This window comes from Prorops nasuta, unplaced genomic scaffold, assembly GCF_024137725.1.
Source record: "Prorops nasuta isolate Cenicafe-Biocafe unplaced genomic scaffold, Cenicafe_Pnas_1.2 PNAS00003, whole genome shotgun sequence".
NCBI lineage: Eukaryota > Metazoa > Arthropoda > Insecta > Hymenoptera > Bethylidae > Prorops > Prorops nasuta.
This window is the reverse complement of record NW_027116800.1, coordinates 12164637-12190139: the sequence shown is the minus strand read 5'-3', so window position 1 is coordinate 12190139 and position 25503 is coordinate 12164637. Positions and strand designations below refer to the sequence as shown.

General features: G+C 33.7%; 3 protein-coding genes across 6 annotated transcripts in view; 1 reads left to right on the top strand and 2 right to left on the bottom strand.

The window, feature by feature from the left end:
• The window catches only part of LOC136784706 (uncharacterized), a 116671-nt gene extending 105637 nt beyond the window's left edge, over positions 1-11034 (bottom strand). Inside the window, exon 1 of the mRNA XM_066745569.1 lies at positions 10437-11034. Coding sequence (XP_066601666.1) covers positions 10437-10569 — 133 coding nt within the window. The 5' untranslated portion in view covers positions 10570-11034. The remainder of the gene's footprint in view (positions 1-10436) is intronic.
• A 2387-nt stretch (positions 11035-13421) lies between these two features.
• On the top strand, positions 13422-19980 carry LOC136785991 (uncharacterized). Of its 3 annotated transcripts, none has more exons than XM_066747396.1 (7): positions 13422-13628; positions 15583-15686; positions 16196-16571; positions 16642-16882; positions 17503-17846; positions 19401-19682; positions 19763-19980. In XM_066747396.1, exons 3-7 carry the CDS (start codon positions 16269-16271, stop codon positions 19952-19954), a joined length of 1362 nt encoding a protein of 453 aa, XP_066603493.1. In that variant the 5' UTR covers positions 13422-13628; positions 15583-15686; positions 16196-16268; the 3' UTR covers positions 19955-19980. The 3 variants fall into 3 exon arrangements, with proteins under 3 accessions (XP_066603493.1, XP_066603492.1, XP_066603494.1); XM_066747397.1 differs by lacking the exon at positions 13422-13628 and adding an exon at positions 15302-15392; XM_066747395.1 differs by lacking the exon at positions 15583-15686.
• A 1313-nt stretch (positions 19981-21293) lies between these two features.
• LOC136785992 (transcription activator GAGA-like) lies at positions 21294-25499 on the bottom strand. 2 transcript variants are annotated; one of them, XM_066747399.1, is made up of 6 exons: positions 25261-25499; positions 24706-24895; positions 24465-24647; positions 24123-24354; positions 21743-22024; positions 21294-21556 (listed from the first exon to the last, which is right to left on the bottom strand). In XM_066747399.1, exons 2-6 carry the CDS (start codon positions 24892-24894, stop codon positions 21300-21302), a joined length of 1143 nt encoding a protein of 380 aa, XP_066603496.1. In that variant the 5' UTR covers position 24895; positions 25261-25499; the 3' UTR covers positions 21294-21299. The 2 variants fall into 2 exon arrangements, with proteins under 2 accessions (XP_066603496.1, XP_066603495.1); XM_066747398.1 differs by lacking the exons at positions 21294-21556; positions 21743-22024 and adding an exon at positions 22081-23822.
• Between the last annotated feature and the right edge of the window lie 4 nt (positions 25500-25503).

Sequence of the window (25503 nt, the reverse complement as noted above, 5' to 3'; positions counted from 1 at the left end):
ATGTATAACATTCCGACAAAGTAACGAAAGAAAAAAACCAATGAAATTTTCTTCCTGCAGTGGGGCGCGAACCCAGGACTGTCTATCGCTGCGCCGCTCATCGCCCTACACCATATTTAACGAGCACAGCTAACAATCCCTGTCCCAATCCAGTAATTAAAATTTGTATAAAATGTCACTTTACAATTATAACTATAATAAATAAAAATAATTTGTTTGCTCTACGCATATGAATAATTTGGATTGTATAAAATTTATTTAAAATAAAGTCTACACTAATATATAAATGTTAAATAATAAATGTGTTACTTTAAAAAATATGTAATTAATATTATTGAAGATACTATATGTAATGATGGAGTCTCATCAAAATTTTTGTTCGTACATAAAAATTTCATATTTTATATATAGATGAAATATTAAAAATGACCAAATTACCACTGGGTCCTCGTATATATTTATGTATATGATATGTTCTACGCCATCTACGCTGTATGGACACTTATCCAAAGGATACGTCAGCACTGGCCTATCTTTTACGTAGCTGAAAGACGTTTTCGAAAGGTTTCACAGAAGGACATATCGCGTTTATCGGCCAGCAAGATAAAGCTGATCTGAAGACCATCTTCCAGCAGGCTGAATCATTTTATACGGGCTTCAGTTTCTTCGCTCGCTCGTCTCTACAATCTTCAGTAAATAGCATCAGAGCCATTATTCAATTTATTCCCTTTTGCACCAATATCGTACAAAACTAGAGAATCCTGAATTGAATAATTTATTATGTAGCAAAATGTAAATATTAAATTATAAGAATATATGACCACCAATCCATAAGAGCAATCAGAGATATATATATACATAAACATCGGAAACTCTAATTCAATTATATCTATAGTAGACTATATATATAGACTAAAAACGAGTATTTTATTTACGTGTCTTATTGCTTGATTGCAATATGCTATAAGGTTATAAAAAAACTTTCCAATATTGATATTAAGAAGAAACGCACCAAAACGTGATTCGAGTTAATAAACTGCATAAACTGATGTGATTGCGTTTAACGTCTTTAGTAAATTTCTTTGATACTGGTTGCACGTACGTAATAAAAATTTATGAAGACGCAGATGATTCGGATAAATATTTTATAGGCCGATCTTTCTGGAGAAAGTGTCTCATTGATCATGATGCATTTATTTATGGAAGAAGAAATTCAAGAGGTTCTTACCGGGGAATGTCAGAATACGAATTACTATATATGTATAGGTACATGCATATATTGTTTATGTATGTGCAGTTTCGTGAGAATCAAGGAGGAAGCGATTGAATGAGGGAGAGGAGGAAATAGGAGGGGGGGGGGGGGAGAGTTAATATATATGTATGTAGATGAAGTGGATGATAATATCTAAAGTGGATAAAAAGCATAGAGGCACCTATCTCTTACTAAATATAGCTGCTGCGGCGCAAATTTTAATTCAAGAAATATAACCAAAAAAAATTTAGAGAATGCAGATGTTTACTAAATATTGAAATCACTGCTTTTTGGATTACCACTATAAAATTGTTAAAAAGAATTATCTGTCGAATTTGGTTGATTCATAATGAAAAATGAAAAAAGTTTACTTATTTGCGAGTATTTAATTCATGCCGTTAAACAGGAAGAAATAATTAAAAGCCATTTTTACTGATTTAAAAAAATGTTAATAAGAGTCAAATAACATAAGTATATGTGTTTTATAGCCCGAAGCAACACCGCTGACTAGAGCGCTGAAAAGAAGAATCTTTTGGCTGCTGGCAGAACCGGATGACATGACTAAAGCTAGCTTGATTGGCAGCGACATTACGGCTGCTGAAATTTATTCCGAGGCAGAAGGAAAGTGAGAAAAGTGCATTTCGGAAGCACAGCGGCGTGGCAGCATCACAAAGTGCAATTAGTACGGTAGAAGGAAGCACTGCGCAGGCCCCAGTGACGCCTCGCTTCAATCGCTAACGAGGAGACCCCGCAGCAAAAGTTACTGCTCGTAAAAGGGACGTGTTTAGTACCAGGTACCTGGCCCGATCCCTTTAACTTCGGATGCTCCCAAACTTTCCTAAGAGAATTTACTTCATCAACAAATTTCCAATGTTTGTGGAATCTTATTTAATAACTTGCAAATTACTCGCTTAAATTGTATCAGGTGCTGTAACTTACCGTCTAAGGTAGGTATTCACCGCACTATTTTTAATTGGATTAATTTAATCGTGATAACGTACATAAAGAATATCACATTTCCAGTTAATCATTTGGAAGCATTTTAATTATTATATTGGAAGATCCTACTGATTGGGTATTGATACTGACTTTCTCTCAGCCCCTTTGACTATCCAAGTCGAAATGTTAAAAATAAACCAAAAATGCACTGCAGGCAGTTTGAACGGACCAGTTTATTTAATACCTATATATACGCATATATATACTTTTTGCTTCTAACGCGTAAAATTGAGGTCAAAATTAAAAATAAAATATTTAAAACTTTACGACTTTTTAATAATGGCTAGACCTAAACATTATATAAGAGTATTATTATTATCGCTTTAGAATTCTCATTTTTGTTTTCGATACAAATTAATCTTACACCTAGTATATGAATGACGAGAACAGAGTGCCAGCGTACATTGTCATTCATAAGCTCTGTGTCTTTAATAACTACCAATATCGTCAGCCTTTGATTGTACCTTTACTTATAACCGCCTTTTCATTACATACACAAATGGATAAAATATCTTGTGTATACAAAATATCAATATGCTTCTATATATAGAGTTGCAAAATGACAATCATATATACTATTTTGTCAAATATTATCTTCTACTATAATACAATAGAAATTATGGAAACTTAATCTATAAGCACTTTATATTTTTAAAGTATCTTCTAAATATATAGTATAATAAGAAAGAACCAATGTAATAATCTCTAACATGTACAGAGTTTCTTATTTTAAATAATCTGCTCGAATAACTCCAAACTGCTTATAATTATAAAAAAAAACATATCATAAAATGTTACTTGACTTTGAGAGGAAAACTGAATGGTATGATTTTTTTAACCTTGAAACATTATTTGAAGGTCCATTGAAAGTTATCTCGAACTTCTCCAATGGAATCATCTATTTTTTATCAAGATACAAGGTAGTGTCTCGACGGCGATTCTTAAAATATAGATAATCGTCGAGGCACTGGCGCTAGTATCTTTTATACTATAAGTTTGGTCGCCCTAACGTGAAAAACCGATTTATTTAGACGATGTCGATATTTCTAAGTCGATTGAATATTAAGGGCGATTTACTTTTTTTTGTAATATTCCATTTCTCATGATTTTAATCAAATGACTTTCATTCTTTAATCACTTCAAACGAATTTTTATTTTAAATTAAAGAAATGTAGGGATTGAGAAATGATTAAAGTGTCTACTGATATGTGTGGTCTCCAATACCTATACCTACGTGTAGTAAAAATTGCGAAAATGCGGCAATTTACAGCCAAATCGGCTTTAACCAGAATCGAGCAACGTTTTTTACATTGGATTTTAAATAATGAAATTTTTGTACTGTTATTATCAGAAGCCAGCATTCCAGATCCCTCAAGAAAGTGAAAAAGCTCATCGTTTGATTTCAGTTTTAAATCTGACTAGAAAACACCGATTATATTAGAGAAAACCTTGTGATATAACTTTAAGAAGCAGGCCTCATCTGTAAAACAAAATTTACTGCAAGTGTTCGCAGAAATTTGGTACTCCTTTTTGGTTTTCGTGAAAAACCATTTAATAAATTTGTTTTTAGTAGAATACTAACACTACTGACATTTCTATATACTTGCCGCTCTTTTATTACAGGCTAGGCGGGTTTTGGAAGGATTTACATTCTTTTATCTAATTTTAAAAAGCTTTCTAAAATAAACCTTTAATTTACCAGCTCATCCACACACACATACACACAAACACGCGCGCGCGCACGCGCACGGTTCTTCAATGGATGTCTTAATTTAAAATTACGTATTCTAATGGTGGATTAGGCTACAGTAACATACGCGTCCATTACGCCTCTACATATACATCTAATCATCACTTATCTACTTATAATTTCAATTCGAAATATCTAACGAACACGATTGGATTAAATAATAAATTAATTTACTGTTTTAAAAAGCTCTCGACATAAGCTACAAGAATATGCAATCAAAAGTAGCAGTTTCATTTTAAGAAACTCAAAGTGATTTTCGTGTTATATTTCAAGGTTCAACCAATGATATCATATTTTGCATTTCCTCAAAGTCAAACAACTTTTGCTTAACCTGTTTTTTTATGAGAATATTACAAATTTTTGAGATATTTAAGCGGATAAAATTAAGATAGAGTACCCTGTTTATTTGCTGATAAGCTATCATTGTTCATGTAATAGTTAATAGGTTAAAAAAGATACTAACTGCAGCGAATCCTGTAAAGCTATACCTGAGCTTCCAATTGTACTTTGATTAAATTTTGCTTCTGATGCATTTCATAATGCACACTGAATTCATTTCAAAGGAATACAATAAAACTGAATGTGACTATATAGATCTTAAATAAATAAAGAGTAAGGTAAATTGGCAGAGGCGAAAGAAATATTACAAAGCACCTAAGTATATTTTCGTTCGAGGTAGGTATATCGCTCCCAAGAGTGGAATAAACGAGCAGAAACTCACAATGCATCGGGACACTGATTGCATACAGAGTGGTGAGGAATGACAGGATAGTAAAACGACTGCAGAAAAAGGGTTATGACGGCGGAAGTGTAGATTCGAGAAGAAAGAAGAAAGTCGAGGAAAAAGAAAACGAGCAAAGAAAGCTTGGAGAGATAAGATACATAGCTGAGAATACTAAAAACCCTGAAAGGCTAGAGGCGTGTATATGGATTTTGATTTAAAAGACCGCTAGGAGATATTGCAGTAGTCGGGCTTAAAATTTGCTTAATGCTAAAAAGATACAAGAAAATCAGAAAAAAAAAAGCTTCTTATTTGACTATATATTTTAACAAGGGCATCTTGTATAAATTATCATTTCTTTCAGAAGATTTTTTCGACAAATGAGAAAGTTTTTGTCTATTTAAAATAGACAGGTTATAATAAAATGTGTCAAGTAGTAATAATGTATAACGGAATATTATTTCCTCTCATACAAAAATTAAAACAACGACGCAACAACTGTTCAAAGTTATATCATCAAATTTGCGGGGTGTGCAGCACCCACAGGCAGTTCTAATTCTAATATAGATAGAAATTAAAATTCAACAAATTTTTCGCTAAAATATTGATTCTAACGTTTTGCTTCAGCCTCGATCTATAGAATGTCCCAAAACTTGTGTTACCCGAGATATCTCCTTACCCATTGTAATTAAAAAATAATTAACTCGTGCATTTTCTTAATACTTTTTCAGATCTATCGGATAGCCGCATGTATTGGTTTGACCTTGGGAGGCGTACTGAAAGACACGAAGATCATCTTTATTTTTTTTCTTACGGGGAGTTCCCTATTTTGACTGCATATATTCTGATAGCTTATTTCAAACACTTTTCAACCCCTTATTTTCATTTTTACATTTCACCCAGTCGTCAATAAAATATTTCGATTTGAAATTGCATGTAGTTATGGGTGTAGCTAAATCAGCGCGCGCGACCACCACGCATAGAGACATACGTAATCGCTTATCTATACGTATATTTTCAAATCGAAGCATCTCGTAAACGAATAGATAAAACGAAAAAATGAAAATAGATTTTGGAAAAATGTTGAAATAAGTTACAAGAACAAATAATAAAAAGTAGGAAGTTCCATTTATAGAACTTAAGGTAACTTTCATGTTTTCCTAGGATCAAGCCAATATAAGCACTTCATAGATGTTTAAATTTACTAAAGTATGTATGAACTAATTTTCTCTAGATACAATGAATAATAAGAAATCCAATGTAGCAGAAATTTTGGGACACTCATATATAAAAAAAAATAAGATGAAACATTCTAGACAATTTAAAATATAAAATCACTTGATACATTAAATTTTAAAACTTATTATACATGTATATAGAATTTAAAAAACTTTCCCATTTCATCAAAACAAAAATGAGAAAAAATGGTCATTTTTGACATATTGCCCCCTTAAAATGTTCATCATTCGAATCAGTAAACAGTTACGCCAGGCTGAAAACCATGAGGATCCAACAAATTATGAGTTGAAGCCTATTGGTAATTACCTATTGAACTTAATCTCTTAACATCCCGAAAATTCTAGAGGAAGCAATAAAGCTCACCGTCGGTTTTTCTATCCTAGACAATTCTTCTTTCGTGTGCCACTAAGCAAGATCGCGCCCAGAGCTTTCTTACAGCCCGAGGAAACCCTTGTCACTGTCTGGCAGTTTGATTTCTTGCTAAACTTACTTGCTAAGAGACTCGCACGACCGAATACGAATAACTCGCTCCTTAATGCCCCTATTTACTTACCCCCTATTGCCATGCTTAAATGTCAAAGACTTTCCACAAAGATCAATTTCCAATAAAATTATAAAATTCCTACTTACTCTTAATACTTACTAAATAATCGTTATTGAAACAATAACACGTGCTCAGCGTGAAGACACTGATTTGCCTATAGCAGTAGCATTCCATGTGTTCAAACATTAAAGTTAAAAATGAAGAAAAATGCATTGTAGGTCGATAAGGATAGAATGAAAAGTAATGATTAAATGGGGAGTTTTTATGTCCATCGTGGTTGACAGAGAAATAAGAAACGCTGTATTGGATCCACAAGTGAATGTGTGGATGCCGATACTCGAGGTGTAAAGTGCTCTAGCTAGAAAAGGACTTTATAGCCTCTTTAAATTGGTAAAAAAAGCAACTGTAGGTCAGAAAGAAATATGAGTTTACCTCCACTTCGCCATTATGTCTATATTCTATAACACACACACACAGATGGTACAGTTAAATTGATCAAAAGTCTCAGTATTTAACGCGTCAAATTTTCTTCTAAAATCTTGAATAAAAATCCTCTTTTTATTTTAAACTTGACTATGCTCTACAATATACAAACCTGCCTTTCATACTTCCACCAGTCCCTGTAATTAACGAATGTACGATTTATCAATGATTCGATGCAAAACCATCGCCGGGCCAATATATGGTTTGACATTCCTGTTCGTTTACCAGGACTATGTACAACTTTGACTGGAATAAAGCTCAGCCGATAAATACTCGTATTTAAGGCTTTCTCCTCAGAAAACAAACTTTACTTAGAGCTTTCAAGGCTTGATAGACAATAATGATACAAGAAAATTTAATAGCCACTTTCCTGACTTATTTATTATCTTTGAAGAGTCAGCCAAACATAATATTTTCGAGGCGGAAAATGCCGGTGTAAATAAATTCTTAGGATACCCCGGACATACTTCCAACGATATATCGCGTGCGTATCGAATGAAGTATGTATGTATGCGAGAGGTAAGGCAGCATCGAAGGGAGGTGTCGAGGAAAAAAAGGATCTGTGGTTACAAGAGCAACCGACTTCGATATTGCTTCCCGTCATGGGCCGGAAGTGGTGGATTTATAACCGCACGACCCATATGTTACCACCCACACCGAGCTCTCTATTTACCGATAAGCTATTTATAGTTATATATATATATATACACACGCACACATACATGTATATCAAATGCTTAAATTAACACCGCGTTAAAGCTTCAACAATCTCGAACAACTGAAAAATTCCTTAATTTCATTTTTTTCTCAAAATCGATGTTTCATTCGACGCAATCATTCATCAAGGCCAGCACGTCAAACCCGGAAGTATTGAACACGTTGATCACAGCCATGTCAGGGCCAGGACGAAAACCCTTTAAGAAAAATCAAAGTGGGGCAGAACGGCAGAACGGCAGAACACTTCTTGTCGATTTATTCTAGAAGCAGAAAACTTTCAGTGCTCCCTCCCTCCCTTTCCACTTGAAATTCAACAAATTCCGACTCCTAGCAGCTCGAGTGGATTTCTACAGGTATAGGTAATAGATCGAGCGCAGCACAGAATTCGTGATTGATTTGGGGGGGGGGGGGGGGGAGGAAAAGATGATCGTACAGTGTTATCATAATATTATGCAAGCGAATAGATTATCGGTAAGGATACATTTTTATAATAGTTTTCCCCATAAAATCTATTACCCTGACGCGTTCGGCTTAGCACGGACCAAATCTCGAACACAGTCACACAATCCAAGTTGAATAACGGTATACATTAATTAATTTCTTGAAGCTCGGCGGCGTAAAGCTCGATCGGTTACCATCCGAAGGAGTCTCTGGGTCGTTTGTATAAAAAATATAACGAGAGAATCGATGCTTACGAAAGAATCTATATAGGAACAGACTAATTTGACTGTCGTAATTAGCTTCGTTTATCGGGCCAAGCCGCGTTCGTCGTGTACGAGCTGCAGGGGCGTAGCAATCCCCATGCTACAAACAATTAACGTTGTTCCGGTAACTTTGCCGTGATTACCGCAATTTTCGCATCGCGGCCTGCTCGTTTCCCGAACGCGGTTGTTACGCCACCATAATTTCACACTGAGCTAACGAAAATGTGACATCGAAGGTCGCCAGACGCATGAATATATACTGGACAAAAAGAGACAAACGCACATAATCCTAGAAAAATATTTACCTGCAGTTTGTGCAAAGCCTCGGAACCAGCGGTCTTCCTGCCTACAATGTTCGATCGAGGGCACTTTATAATACTCATAAAAGTCATAGTTAAAGGTTAGAAGCGTCTGCTAATTGCCACTGGATAGTCTCAAAACAGCAGTGTAATCGTGTGGCAGAATCAAAACTTACGCTGTTTCGGTCGTTTCAAAGCACTTCAAATGGTGTACTAAATTTACTTATCGTGGCTTCAACCTTTCGAGTCGTTAAATCCGGGGTCTCTCTTGGGGGGCTGCCTCAACATAATCTTAAAGCGAACGTATAATATTTCCACATATATATTCCCTTTTTTCTACAAAACCGTTAAACTATTGATTGAGAAAAAAAAATTTTTATAACAGTTTTTCTAAATATAAATATTTATCTTGATTAAGTATAGCTTTACGAATTGTTCTCTACATTTTACATTGAGGATATTTTTCTGGTAATTCTACTGCTGGAGAATTTACATACATTCTATTAGGATATAACTGTTGAAATACATTTAATTATAATTTAACACTATTATTTTTGTCATGTGAAAAGAAATGCTTCTCATATATTTCGTGAATATATGCAGGTAACTATCGTTAATCGTATATACTGAAAAATATTTCATTATGCAGATATTACTTTCAATTTCTTTTTCGAAACTTATTTCTAATGCTAACACTATAGGTGTATAAATAAGTGTGTTTAATATATTTGTGTGTTAATGTACTACATGTTTAATACTTTTAGGATTGAAGAACTCATTTCCAATTTACTATTTCTATTACATTTATTTGGTTACTTCTCGTGAATCTCACATACCTTGTCTGTAATATTGCGAAACTTATATTTAAAAGAGGAACGAGGAAAGAACTAAGTGAAATAAGGTGAAATAAAAAAAAACATTAGATACTTGTTTATTTATAGAAGTTCACATTTAAATCTGGAATAAAAATAACTCAGCTTAACTGAAAGAAAAGAAAGAATCATGAACAGTAGATAAGAGTTGCATGCTTATAAATGTTGAAAGACAAACGGGAAAAAGATAAGAAATAATGGAAATGTCTATTATGCTCAAAGGAAAACATCCCTTGCAGTAGGATAGAAGGAGGTTTAACAAAAACAGAGAGAGAGAGTCCGAATAAACCGACGTGGAAAGAAATGATAGAGAATGACAAAACAGAGCTACAAGCATTAGTAAAACGGTAAAATGCTTGGTAAGAACAAAAGGAGAAAAACAGTTACTTTCGAGTCTACTACAACCACTTTAAGTGGACACGCAGATTAGTCTGAAATATTTTTTTAACACAATAAATACTCTTTGCTAACTTTCCTTTAAGATAATACTGACATTCACGGAAAAATGATTTTCGTTATATAAACTTTTAATGCAGCAATGTAAAAATACAGTCAAGAATGAATATAGCATATTATTTATTACGATAGAACAAGTTATCTCTTAAAGACACGGATGTTATTATATTTGTTAAATTGTTATTTCTGTTAAAAAAGAGCATTCTGAGAATAAATCATGCAAATTTTTACGACATGTTTGTACTTTAAGTACTCGAGTAGTGTTATATGACCAGGAACATTCGTTTTATCGATTTACTTTGTCGCTGTAGCTATCCAAAGAAAGCTTAAACTTGTGCATTCTGCATAAAGGGCTAAAGAAGAAAGGATAAATGTTAATAAAGAGAATATAATTACTCACATCTTTTGCTCTTCTCTCCGACGGCGCCCCCCGGCAGCAAACCGGCGACAAGAACAATGGCCAAAAGCAAGAAATTCATGCTCGACCCTGGCGATGGCCTGCACCAGGGCGAGCCTTTCTTTATCACGGACATTATCCTTAGCGAGGCTTTCCGCCAGCATTCCAGCTTTTACTGAAACCTCCAGACATAACCTCAAAAGACACTCGCGGGAGAGGGAAGAAGCCGAAAGGCATAGAGCGAATGGTACGCTCGCGTTGAGGTTAGGGACTGAATTCAAGCACCTTTCTGGAAAAGGGGTGATGGAACACCAAGGAGAGCCGAGCCGGAAACGGAAACGGAGTGCGTGAAGGTACCGGCTTTCGTCGAGCTATCGTGATTGATGCTCGTCACTCGAACGCACGTACGCTATTGACATCAAGAATACTCGCCTCACCGTCGGTGAAACTCGTGGAAGGCCAAGCAGCCGATGACCGTGTTCGCGCACTCTCGTGCGTGCGTCCTATCGATCCACCGCCAAACCAAACCCCGCCAAACCTCTCACACCTCACGCCTCGCGCCATCGCCGAATCCACCCCATTCTCCAACCAACTCGCGCTCTCCTTTACTCTGCTGACTGCTCTACTACTCTACAAGTCTACAACCTTTCCCGCCATTACCAATAACCGCCATCTTGCGCATGCGTAAAATTCCTCGCGTCGCCACTGTCACCCAATTTCAAATCTACTCTCTTACAATCAATTTTTCTTTTCTTCCTACTCTCCAATCGTTCTTTCAACCCTCACAGTTATATAGAAAAAGGACTGAGCAGAACCTCGCGCCAAGTTGTAATATTGACTTTTATAAGTAGTAAAAACATTTATTAATGATTAAAAAATATACATATATGGATACTGCAGGTTCTTCCAGTTAAAACGCTCCAGAGCGTGTGGTTGCAAAAAGACGCGTATCCTCGTAACTATAAGAGATTTTAAAAATTTGGATAAGACCTTTTCTATCTTCAAATTGCCCACCATTTGCATTTAAAACTTCTTATGCGAAATTTGGATAACTATTATGGTTATAAATATTCACGTCTACCTACATTTATAATCTGCGGCGTTTCAACTGGCCGATCTTACATATACGTACCGCGTTTGCAAAATATTATCCACAATATTTATTCGTAAAAAGTTTGGAGGAAACTCCAATCCTTTGACTACATGAAGCTATCGTAATCTATTGACTGTTTTTAGATTAATTTCCTATGAAGCTATTTTTATCACACCGCATATTTTTTATTTTACCAAAAATCAAAGAAAATTATTTTTTATAATACGACGTGTTGAGTGACTCAACTTGTATATAACAACTGCCTGCTTTGAGAATTGATAAGAGAAAAATAGTGAATTCAGCGCGTCACCTATGCTGCAGATTTCTTTTGCGCTCGATAACACTATCATCGATAATGACAGTTTTTTCAGCGATGGAGGCCATATTACGTCAGGGTCATGAATATTTCAACGAAATTATACCGAGATTTCGTACACTTATCCCGAAACTATTTTCTCGACGAGACTGCTGAACTTCGGACGTAAAAATCTCTTGAAAAAAATGAAAATCAGCGAGAAGTCTCGAATACATAGCAATATCCATAGCTCAGGATATAATATAACAAACTGTACACCTAGACCACAAGCTGACTTCTTGAAAGAAAGAAAATCAACAGGCACTTTCAATGATTGATCTTGCACCGATAAAGTATCGACGCGCCTTCTAAAGATAGCGCTGCTTAATTTATGTTGCAACGCCAATTCATTTTAAATAGTTTCAATTATATAGAGTCCATCGGCTATAATACACTTAAAGGTACAGGTGCAGGAGACGTGTATTTCTGAAGCTATCGTACATATATATATATATATATATAGAATTAGCCATGTTTTTATAAGACCTTTTTTAATTAAAAATAGAAAAAGGCTTCGAAAAAAGGTCTTATGCAAAAATGTAATATCTTTTACAGTTATGGAGATCATATCTTTTTACAATTATGTTGTGAGACATTTTAAACTGGCAGTCCTTGTATAAAACTTTTAAATAATTAATCAAGGTTTGAAAGGCTTTACAATTTTCCATTTCTCCCATTTTCTTACAGGTTATTCAGTAATGTCAATTATATAATATTATATAACAAATAATTTCGTTAATAATTCTCCAAGTAGAATCATATTGCCTTTAAATTTTTAAAACTTCATGAAAAATAATTACCACACTATTGGTAACGTGATATCTGATATATTTGATGAAAAACTATTCATAACGAGCAATGGAGGAATCATATTATATTGTCAGTATAGCACTGATTTAATTTTTACGTTTCATATATTACAAATACTATATATATATGGTAAAATAATAACACAATTTTTTTTAACGCATTTAAAAGTTTAGTAATTCATTCCCAGAAAATTTTGAATTAATTAACAAGTTATTTTGGGGTGTGCGTAAACAGATTAATTATTTTATATAAACCAGAGATATTCTTTAACACGTGGGTCATAGTTCGTAATTGCTCGAAATCAATTTTTCGTCATTTGTTTGTAAAATTTAAAGTGACATTGTGACAAATAAATTTAATAAACTTATTTACAAAATTGATGATAGCGATCATAAACAACATAATATAAAAGTCCAAATTTGTTCGTAGCTCTTCTGAATTTTAAACCGATTCTTTAGGTATTAGAGCAATTATTAAATTGCAATTATTTATTATAAGAGTAGATGATATATAATATGAATATGTATGTGAAAATAAAATAGATTGAAATGATAGATTTTTATAAATGATTGCAGTTTGTATAACATATGGATATAAAATTGCTGCTATTTGGGGAAGAAGGTCAGGGAGTTATCGCTGAGTAAAGCTTTGCCTCCTTTTTACTCAGTAAAGATATTCTTACTAGTCGACAACCTGACTCAGAAGTAAATAGACATCACTCTATCCTTTCCTGCCCTTTCCTCCTCTGTTTACAGAAGTGTCAACACGTATCCAACTTTCTCTGTATTCCTATACTAGTGATGAAGTGTATTAAGTGTGGCTAATATTACCAATTCCTCTTAAAAAAAATAAATTCCAGTTTGTGTATAAACAATTTTTCATAAACTCTTTTTACCAGTGAAGAAGAAACATTAGCGTGTTCTGTAATAATATCTTGGTGAGATTTTAGTTAATAAAGCTATCTGTAATATAAGTGTTTTTGTGCAACGATAGTTTCAATATATTCTTCACGAATTGTAACGTGCTCTTGACAGATGCTATAAATTTACATATATAGCCTAAATAATAATTAATTATTTAATATTATAAATGAGTTATAATATCTTTTCGTTAAACTTCTTTATAAGCGAAAAGAACATTTTTTTAATACAGTCAGCGAAAGCATTATGTAATTAAATGTAGTAAATCTTTATTGATAAAATAACTATTTTTGTGCAATAACAATTTGAATAACATTCTTCACGACTAAAAAAATACTTGACAAACGTTATGTGTTTACTAGCTTATCCTGAATGATAATATTAATATTGTGTGAATCAGTTAAACGTTTTGTTAATAAAACCTATTTACCTACTATAAACCATTCAGCTTAATCGACGTGCACTCTTATAAAAAGCATTGTGAGATGTTATGTAGTAAAACTACGTATAAAACAGTTGTTTTTGTGTGTGTGCAATAACAGTTTAAATTCTCTATATACACGAAGTAAACTTATTTGACAGGTCGTAAGATAGACATTTATACATGCTGAATGATAATAATAAATTAACGTTGTAAATACGCGTGCGGCGCTACTAATATTCTTGAATTACCGAGTAAAGTAAATAAATAGATTACTTATACGAAATTACAAAAATGAAGAAACAACTTTTATCCGTAGTGTCGAGTAGAACCGCAATAAAACCTCGACTTGCTTTCCATTTAACCATTACATGTGGTTACTGGAACGTGAACGAGAAATCAGCATGAAGAATATTATTAAATTAGTGTTGTCATGACAACCAATCCTCAAAGAGATAGATAAATAGTCGCACAGTGTGGCGTTGACCGAACGTCCGGTCACATAGCGATATTTGAAGAATTGCTAAACGTCGTGCAATTACCTTTTTCGCGTGCAAGAAGATGACCCACGAAGTAGTTTACAATACACAACTGTTTATATACGTACAAAACAATGAAACTGTAATTGCATGAGTGTTTGCCTCACAAAATGATTAGTGCTGTTTCTATAAAAGTTTAGCAGAAAATAAGTTTATGTAAAATGACCTTGGACAATATTTTTGTTTTTAACTTTTGACAGTAAAATTTTGTTTTCTACTCGAGAAATATTGAGAAGCATAGGGTGTAAATTAATTGAATCAGTCGATAAAGATCTAGCTGTTCACTCGACTTTAATTAAAATCAAATTCAAGAAATTATTAGTTTGGCTTTTTTTTTAAGAGAGCTCGAGTGGCACATTGTGTTAAAGCTGCTTTCATTGTCTATGGAATCAGATTTTTTTAATTTTGGACGATTTATGTATTCGAATTAACACTTCCCTGTAAGCTCATTGAAATTTTTTAAATCGTTTAATCGAAATGTTGGCAAATTTTATTAAAGCAACTTTTGATATAGATGGACTAAGAAATATTATCTTGGCTACATTAACGTTTATATTTTTTGAAAGAAAGAATTATTTTTGACTGGAGATTATAATAAATTATCGTCTTTATACTCAATTGTATAAAAAAAAGGAAGGCAGTTATAAGCTGATGTGTTATTGGACCCTTCTTTTACTTACATTTTGAAAGAGGTGATTCTGAGCGACAGATGGATGAAAAAAATAATTGTAAAGCCAAGATAAAATTTGTTCCTCTTTATAATTAAAATTAGTTTGTTTAGACATGTTTTCCAAAGTTGGATTTAGAACGGAGAATTTAAGGTGTGCAAACTTGTCTTGGATCACAATAAGCAAAATGAGCTTGAACGATAATCTTTTGAAAATTTTTTTATTTTAAAATAAAATTTTGATTTGTGTGATATTTTAACTAAAGTGTTGCAAGTTTATTTAAAAAAACACTTTGGGATTATTACATAATTATATAAGTATTATGATAATTTTTTGTTTCAAGAGCTTCTTATGTCAAGAGTGAATAAAAATCTAAGGCCACAGAGAGATTCACCTATTTTATAGCGCGGAAACCACTAAGCTCATTGTTTCGACGAAGCCGAGCAAGTGCGTATGAGAAACTCCCCGACCATTCGCTTTATAAGTCGTACCTTATCGATAGTGGCTGTTCGAGCTGCTGAAATGAGAGTTAAAATTAATAGTAATCTTAAGAGACCACACGTGCCTCGCTAATTTCGTTTGAATGAATTCAATGAAAGCGAGCAAGTGCGCGCGGAGAAAGCTCGTTTCTGAGAATACCCGCATTACACATAAATTACATATACTACCAGTGATGACAATTGGAAATGTTTTAATGATAATTAAAATCAACAATAATCTTAAAAACTCATATTTCTCTCACTAATTTCATTTGAACGAATTCAATGAAACCGAGCAAGTGCGTGCGAGAAAGCTCGGCCTCGAGCATCCACTTCGTGCGAGTCGCATGCCATCAGTAGTCATTATTGGATCCACCTAAAAGAGAATAAAATAGATAATAATGAAAAAATGCATACGTGTCTCGCGTTTAAAATAAATCCGGAAAATATTTCAACAGTCCCATCTATATTTTACAGGTGATTCCATTAGAGGTCGGGATTTAAATCGGGAAGAGAAAAATCTGAAAGTGGTGCGGAAGAGTGAAGGAAAATGTTTTCTTTGAAGGAGAGTGTAGGAAATCCGAGAATAAATTCATCTGGAGTAGTGGGGGATGAATTTGGCTGGTGGTTGAGCGATGGTGAAAAGGAAAGATTTCCAGGGCACAATATCTCTGGTTACCTACGATCTGGATTTTCCCCGAGCTCTTCGGCATCGATCAACTTCCAGCACAAGGACTCGGAGGAGAACCAGTCTTATGATTTGAATGAAAATTCATCCAACACGGAGCAAGAGAGTTCTGATGCTGAAAAAATTGATTTGTCCATTCTAAGCTGTGAAGCGAACAATGATAAGGTGTAGTTATATTTCGTAGGCTCGACTGCAGGTTAGAAATAAACGGGGAATATATTTTATTGTGTTTCAGGAAAATAATGTGAAAACAGAGAAGAACGTTTATTCAAGCTGCGAAGGGAAATTTGGGAAGAGCGAAAATATAAGTGTTGGCAAGGAAAGGTTAGCCCGTTTTTACGAGTACAGCAGCAGTAGCAGCATATCGGCTACTTCCTATATGTCGTTTTCTTCAGGATTGGGAGATAACGAAAGTTCGCGAAAGGCACGTCGCTGCCGGCGGCGGCTTAACTATCTCATCGACTCGAAGCAAGTCGGTACGCATGAGCTACTTTCTTATCCCCTCGAGCGATCCACGTACGATTCTCTTTCGAGATGCAACAGGATACTCCAGATTCCGCACAGCCAAGGTTACCGAGGCTAACTGCGACAAAATATATCACCCCACCTATTGGTTGCACCTACTAACCCACCTTCGTGTCAAATGTTTTTCCAATTAGCTCACGATTCATACGTAAATCACTTTAAAGTCTCAAACACTTCCGACAAAATAACTGAGAAATTTTTCTATTCCACTTTTCTCCTCTTTGCTTTATTCTTGATAAACTACAGGGTACGTATTATACAGCGCAGCATTGTAGCTTAATATACTCTGCTGGATGCAAATATCACCCTAGTTATCTCTATATGCTCTAATAACACATACAATATGTGCATAACGTTTCAATAACGTATCAATTATAAATTGAGCAACTCCAGAAACCTTCCTGTTGATATTTGTTAATTTCCATGTATATTATACTCTCGTATCAAAGTTGCTCCAAATGCTCGCACGATTCATCCCTAAATTGTTGAAAGAAAATCACAAGTTTTATATGTGAAAATGTGAAAAATTGCATGATTTCTGTCCCGTTGATTTTTCGCGAACATGTATTAGGAGCATCGCAGTTAAAGGCATTGCTAAATCCTGACGTACCGGAATGTCGAAGGCTGGCAGCGGAGACCAGACGACGGAGGAGCATTTCTGGTTCTAGAACGAGCTCCGCCAACAAGCACACGGAGGAAATAGCATTCAAGTCTTTCAGTCCGGAATTACCAAGGAGCGTATCCAGTTACGAACTCAGCTATGAGAAGTCGATGACGGGCCATTCTTCCCTCGAGGACTCTTCTGGTATCCAGAGCAACGACTGGAGCCTCGAGGATCACAGCGACACGCACATTAACTCCATTTCGCGCTACGAAGATTCACCGAGCTCTAGGAATCATCGGAATCTCTACAAAGTACGCGTATAATATTCAACACTTAGCTTCAATTAAATACAATAGTATCTTAACACGCAAAGACTATACCAGGCATCCATTTGCATATAAGCTGTTATAGCCAAAAAATTATAGCTTGTAAAATGTTTTAGATATTGTGTGTGAAAAGAATCTCTTTCAGATACTGGCTAAAAAATATAGAAATGGTTTATTGCTCTTATTATACACTCTATGTTATCAATTTTATTTACTCTTTTGTTAAATTACACTTTGGAAATGGATGTAACAACACAGTAACTTGTAAAGACTTTTCGCCTCAATATTACTGTGAAACGTCTTTAAAAGTTGAGTGGTATTAGGGAAATTTTGCGATTATATATATACGCTTTGTATTTAAAAGACTTACGTCATCCGATAGTGTAGGATAGATCAATGATAGATTTCCACAAAAATACGTTTATTCTCAATTTCAATTATAATCTATAAAGCTTCTAACATTCATGATTGAGCTCTCGCCTGTGGACTGCTCCGTTCTTTCTTCTCCTTCATTAGAGTCTTTTTCTTCACCATTATCGTCAACCTTCAGAGCACATGTCAGTTCTTTCATACATGTACAGTGCCGAAAGTTTTGTCGTCCATCAAATAGCCTCTTCCTCCTTCTCATTTCTAATTTTCTAACAGCAGTTTAATCATTTGTCCCAATCATCTTACTATCTCAATCATAACATCAAGCGCGATGATTCTAAAGTTTCTTAACCTTTATAACTATACCGACATGCTAATTTATCAGTATATAACAACAAACATATGTGGTCAAGCTATCTTACTACCACAAAACAATGTCATAATTACAATTTTATTTTTATTATTAATTCTGAAATATTCTAAATAATATCTTTATATTTCATATTTCATCCTATACAACACAAAGTCGTCAAATGATGATTAAATATTACGTCTATTGCACTGATTTTTGCCACCCGAAAGATGATAGAATTCAGACGTGCTTCAGTCGATTCTAGTTAAAGATCATATGGATTGGATGTGTTGTAAATTTCTGATTGTAAAATGTAATCAAGATAACAATTTTAAGATACGATTCACTTTTTTATATCGTTATTATTATTGAATTATTAGATGTGAAGTGCATAAACAAGTCTTTGTGGAAGTTAGAGAAAGTGGGATGGTGGGTATACATTTCCCTATCGCTATGTAGCGTAAAATACTATGATCAATCGTATGCCTGGCATGTTAATTGGTAGCAAAAGTAAGAAGACTTATAAATTTGAGTCAATATATGTAAGCTGGAATTGTCGCAGCCATGCACACCATGCCGACTTTGTTAGTTACAGGTTGACTGTTGCAGTATTTCATTTATATTTTATTTTGCATCGACCCGAATATTCATCTCAAGGCAATCATACAGTCATACATTTACTATTTTGGACAAACGTGTTTAAATTTAAAATGAACAAAAGTAGACATCCAAATCAATAGCTCTTGAACGATATTACGTACGTTATGTCTTCTTCAATTATTATAGTGTTGCACACTATTTGTTTTATATACACGAAGAACGCGGGTATCGATCCAGTTGAATTTATCCTGAGAGGATTGGAACGTGATCCTAGAATAGCTACGGTACTTCTGGAAGATGATCGCTTCGTTGGAAAAATCTCTCCTCACAATCAGTTGACTCGACTGGCGCTAGCGATAGAAACGGATGGGTATACCCCAGCCACATCGAACCATACCGAGCTTCTCATGGTTCAACAGCTACGTGAAAAAATTCAGCAACTCCAAAATACCAGTAAAGATATACACAAGGATATCTGTGCTCTCCGTAAGGACTTTCAGGTAAAGCCTTTAATTTAAACTTAACAACTTGATTTGTTTGCAGAACATAATCTTAAAGGAGAAATTCATTGATTTTTTAGTCCGAAGAAGAAAAACTGGCAAATCTGAGATTAGATGCTAGCAGATTGCATGAAGATATTCACGAAGTGCGATATCTCGATGATTTATTAAATATGTTGCGAGGGGAGCTCGATAAAATTTCCCGAAGAAATTGGCCCTTCGCCATAGGTCGAGCTGATTATCATTCAGAAGAATTTAATTTGGTTATATAAAATACAAATACACTCATCAATTATACATTCTTTTATATATTTATTATAAGAAAAAACTGCATAATTTTATATCAGCAAATTTAAACTTTTATTACGTCTTATTTTTATCATACAATATAACAAATTTGTAAATATTACCAGTTTCAGTGTTTAAATGTGTGAATGTATTGAAATAATTGAAACATTGTCCAATATATTCTATTCATTTTATGGATGAATAAAGTTAAATTTAATAATAATAATCTTTACGTCTATTAATATACTAAAAATACAACTATATGTATTTGTGTACCTGAATTAAGTAGCTCGACTGTCCAACAAGCCCGGCATATAGTGTAACTATACAATGCCATGTGGCAATATGTGGTACACATGCACATCATTAGCACTATCTATCGGTCAAGTTTGTCATTCTTAAAGCGACATTTTCCATATATACATATATCTTTTTGAAATTTTGATTTCTGTTGAAATAATGCACATTGTGGATAAAAAAATGTCGAAAAATTTAATGAAAAAGTACTCAATTAATATTTATAACATGAAAACTATGCAACATAATGAAATAATCCAACGTAGTTCTATAGATAATAGCTCTAAAAATATATTTAAATTACCAAGCCGATCGAAGTTTTATTCCACTTCTCTTTAAAGTTTTACGATATATGTTGTATATATTTGATTAGAGTATATGCTAGAATATACGCTGTGTGCGAATCGAAAGTACTTAAACGTTTTTTCATAAAATAATTTTTAAACTATTAATTTTGTGATCCGTAAAGTATATTTTAAATAAAAAAAAAATTATTTTTTAAAAATTGTTAAATTGTCGAACCCTTTAAATTTACATCTTCCTCAAATTTTCCAATCTTAATCGAATAGCTGAGCTACTTTCAAAGTGAAATATTGAAGACTATTTATAAGATTATTTTGATAACACATTAAGTAAAAGTACAGCTTTTCATGCCTATTTTGAGGAATGAAAATGACGTTTTGTCGACAAATGGGGGGAAAGTAATTCCAGCGGAGCGAAAAGTAGTCCAATTGGAGGAAATATTGAGCGGGGGAGGGGGAGGGGAGGAGTAAATTATTTTCATCCCACCGAAATATGTGTGGAAGACTGTACTTCTCCTCGCTTATTATGAAAAACAGTATGTTAACCGCGGGGAGAGATCAATTTCGACAAAGTACAAAGTTTGAATGCACTCTGCTACATTAATATCCCTCGCCTACGGCTCGGGTATCGGTCTGGTCTCGTGCATTCCAAATTTGCACCTCTTCGGAAATTGCTAACTTTTTCCCCTAAATTAACAGTGTAACTATATTCTTTATAAATTGAATCAATTTATACAAGGTCCGAGCGTTCGTGCCTCATTTGTTTGAATGCATCCTGATAGACTCCAGCACGTAAGAAATCATCGTGTCGAAAAGCGTTGTGCGCTGTTAAATTTACAGATGGTAGCGGTGGTAACAAACAGTTTATCATATTTTCCGAATATATTCCATTATTTGGTGGGCCCATCGATATTGAAGCATTACTGGCAGCCAATATCCCTGGGTGACTCTGATTATTGCATCCCAGCATTGTACTTGGTAATTTTCCTAAGTAACATGTTAAAAAGTTAAATAATGTATAATTTTACTATATGTTGTGCGAGAAGCTAATTAAAGCGCACAATTCCTTATATCGCATAACAGAGTCTAATGAATTTTAGATACAATGGTCCGTACAAATAATACTAAAACAATCATAAACTTTGTTCTAATTATTACAAGCATTTTATTCACCTGGAATACTAGAATTTGACGTAGAAGAATTCGTATTACATAATAAACCAGAAACATTTTCGGATGATCTTAGTAGGCTGACCTCAGCAGCTCTTTTTAATAATCGATAATTTGATAAATCAGAATGTCTTTCTATTTTCCTGTAAATGGATTTATTGCTTGATCCAAAATGTAATAGCTCCAAGTGTCTCCTTAAGTTCCGGGATTGACGTAAAATTGCACCACATAATGGACACGTCGTTGGTTGATCAGATACAGTTCTTCCTTTGGATTGGCCCTCCCCTAAAATTTTGGAAAAATATACACTCAAAAAAAGAATTTATATATATGATTTTATATTTAACAATTTAATGATTATAATTTTCCTATTTTCATTTAATATTCTACTGTCAATATTTATTTTCATTAATCTTGTCACAAAATTACTAAATTCATTAGGGTAGATCCAGATTAAAGTAATTGTACTCGTACGAAGGCCATTCGTGCTCTAATTCCCTAGTTTGTATAAATCTTTTGTGCATAAAAGGTAACAGAATACTAAAGTATTGACGCACGAATAGCGTTCATGCACGCAAAAATGCTCAAATCTGGATTAACCCTCAGCATAACCTAGGATTATATCAAATAAGAGTTTCATATACAATAAAATGTTTTTTTATTTACATATGCAAAATGGATGATGTAATTTACATGTAATGCTTACCCTATTTTCCAATAATATAAATGTTATGATCAAATTAAGCATTGGAAGTAAAATCTTTTCTCTTATCAATATTATTACTAATTATATTCACATAAATACTAAAAATATTGTATATACCCATTAAATAAATGTGAAACAGAAATAAATATGAGTCTATTTGAATCTTTAAATATAGCATTATAAAGCTTAATAACTGTTATTTTACAAATGTAGCATTTATGTTTAAATAAAACATAAAAATCGCTATTCCATAAAAAATAAAAATAGTCGATAGTTATCTTACACACTAAGATGGAAGAACATCAAATATAATATGCATAACTAAATATTAAAATACAATATCGCACTTGCCTTCGCTATTACCAAGCAAAATACCCTTAAAAAATTCTCATAATGAGACTAAAAATTCATAAACTATACAGGTAGCATAACAATTATCCGAATATGCTAAGAAATAAAATCTTTCAAATAACAAATTGATTTATGCACAATAATTTTGCAAAAATAAGAAAAATTTTGTTGTATTTGAGAAGTAAAAATTATATTTCTCTTATATTTAAATCTGCTGTGCAAATTAATTAAAATATTAATAACATATGTGCTATTAAATTTAAGTTAAGAAAAAATATTGTATGTGATTTGGTTAAAAATAACTTACTTCATTAATCGCCAGCATTTACAAATTTACTAAAAAATATTTATTCCAATAATATGCACAGCACTGTTTGTTATAAAAAAATAACAGCTATTTTTTTATTTTCAGTCTTTTAATGTATTTTCATCTAGCTATTGGAGAGGGAATGTTACTGTGAGGTGAAACATTTGAGGTTTGCAACGTAGGAGAAGGGAGCGGACTGGGCTTACAAACTATTTGCTCGCAATTGTTTGCTCCATCAGCTCCATAACTGTTTGACTGCCCAGTGTATCCAGGAAGTTCGACTTCCGGCTTTATCTCAATCATCATAGGATCTGTTGCAGAATTTTGGTTAGCACTGCTGTTAAACCTATACTTGCAAGATGAGAGCAGATGTCTACGCAAATTTCTTGCTTGTCTTAAAGTTGCACCACAAAGAGGACAGATACCAGGACAGTCCGAAGCTCCTCGGATTTTTGTTGAGTTAAGCTGCCCTAAAGAAGCTCCTGAAGTTGAAGTTGAGTTACCCATTAGTGGAGATCCAGAAAAGGTTGCATTCAAGGAGCCAGGAAATTGAGGTATATGCAGCGGTGAATATTGCTGCATTGGTAAAAGTGTATGCAGATTAGGCTCGCTATCTGATACCTCTTGGGATAACTGTGAGTTTTCTGCTACCACTGGTTCTGCCTGCTGTGATGCTGGTGAATGGCAACTTCGATGATTCAATAACTCGGACCGATCAGCTGTTAACAGACACAAACACAATGATGCCATGCAAGGCTGAACTGATTTCACTTTTTCTGAAATAATTTTGTTTAAGTATAACATGTCCAATTATTGCAGTTCATCCCGTTTGATGGTTGTGCTTGTCTCCATTTTGTAACAGAAGTTTATCAAAAGCTATACTCGAAAAACATTTGACGGACATAAAGCAATTGAACATTTTATAGTCTTCTATTCTTTAAACTGGTGTCATGAGACAATAATGTTTAAATATTACAGAAAGCTACTTAGGACTAATGCTTTTCGAACAAATATATTACCTGAATCACTATGATTTGTAGCCTCTTCCTCCTTTTGGTATCTAGTTCTTGAATCATCTATCTCCATTTCCTTATGTTCCACTTCAGCAGCACCCACTGCTCTTTGCCACTTTCCACATGTAGATTTTCTTCTTTTCTTTCTTCTTCTTATAGGAAGACATGAATTAGCAGTTTCTTTATTAAAACTATCATTGGTCGCTGGTATAGCTGAAACTGGTACTTCTTCTCCATTCTAAATCAACAATGTTAAGTATGAAATAATTATATTTAAATTTTCAAATATTACAAGTAAGTTGTTCTTTAATATTGTTAGGTCATAAAAAAATGAAATATAAATCTTACCTCAGTTAATATTGTTGGAGGGGTTAGACCATGAATACTTAAACAATGAGCTGCTTGAAGAAGAGAAGGTAACTGTGATGGCTCTACACTTACTTCTCCACGATAAACAAATTCTAATAGCAACTCCAAATCGTCTGCTTCAACACCAGCTAGCATTACCACAGGGTGTTGGCAGGGTGTACTCTATATAAAAATTTGTTGACGGTTAAATTAAATCATTCTGTAGAAAAAAGTAAATTACCTTTAATAAATCCAATAAAAATGGACTTGCTGCACATAATACAATTTTATGTGCAGGAAAGCTACGTCCACCAGCGGCTAAAGTTACATCAACGAGATCGCCATGTCCACGAAGTAATTGAACAGCTGAAGCCAAAGATGAACTGAATTCTCCCCAGGATAAACTATAAAGTTGGCTGCTGCTACCCATACTAAAATATATAAATAAAACTATAAGCAACTAATTAACATATAAGATACTTATTATTTTAAAAATAAATTTGCATGGCTTCTCATTAGCTCTCCTATTAAATATCAATGAATTTTTTACTTTAAAAAAAAATTTAATAAAACTACATTTGTAAGGAACAAATATGTATATATTCATATACCATGTATATATGCATATTATGTTCTCCTCTTATCTCTCTCAATTAATACCCCCCACCCCATTAAAAATCTCCTCGGCGTCCTCTTTAAGATAACCTATTAATATTAAAACTTTATACTTCACATAACACATAAGTAATTAATAGAAAATACTCTATGTAAGATTATTGTACAAAACTGACATTACCTTGTATTTGTTTCAAAGGAATTCGAGTGAAAGTTCGTGGATAGAAAGTTAAGGCAGGTTAACAAGTATCACACCAAAATGTTATTTGAATAAAGACATGGAAAATTCATTTAACATCACTATAATGAATATTGCAAATGGCTTGTAAAAACTTTATTGTTAATTTAGAGTTACTTCGCTTAGTGCGATGAAGTACACAAAAGTAAATTGAGATTCAAACACTGTCAGAAACTATCGCATATC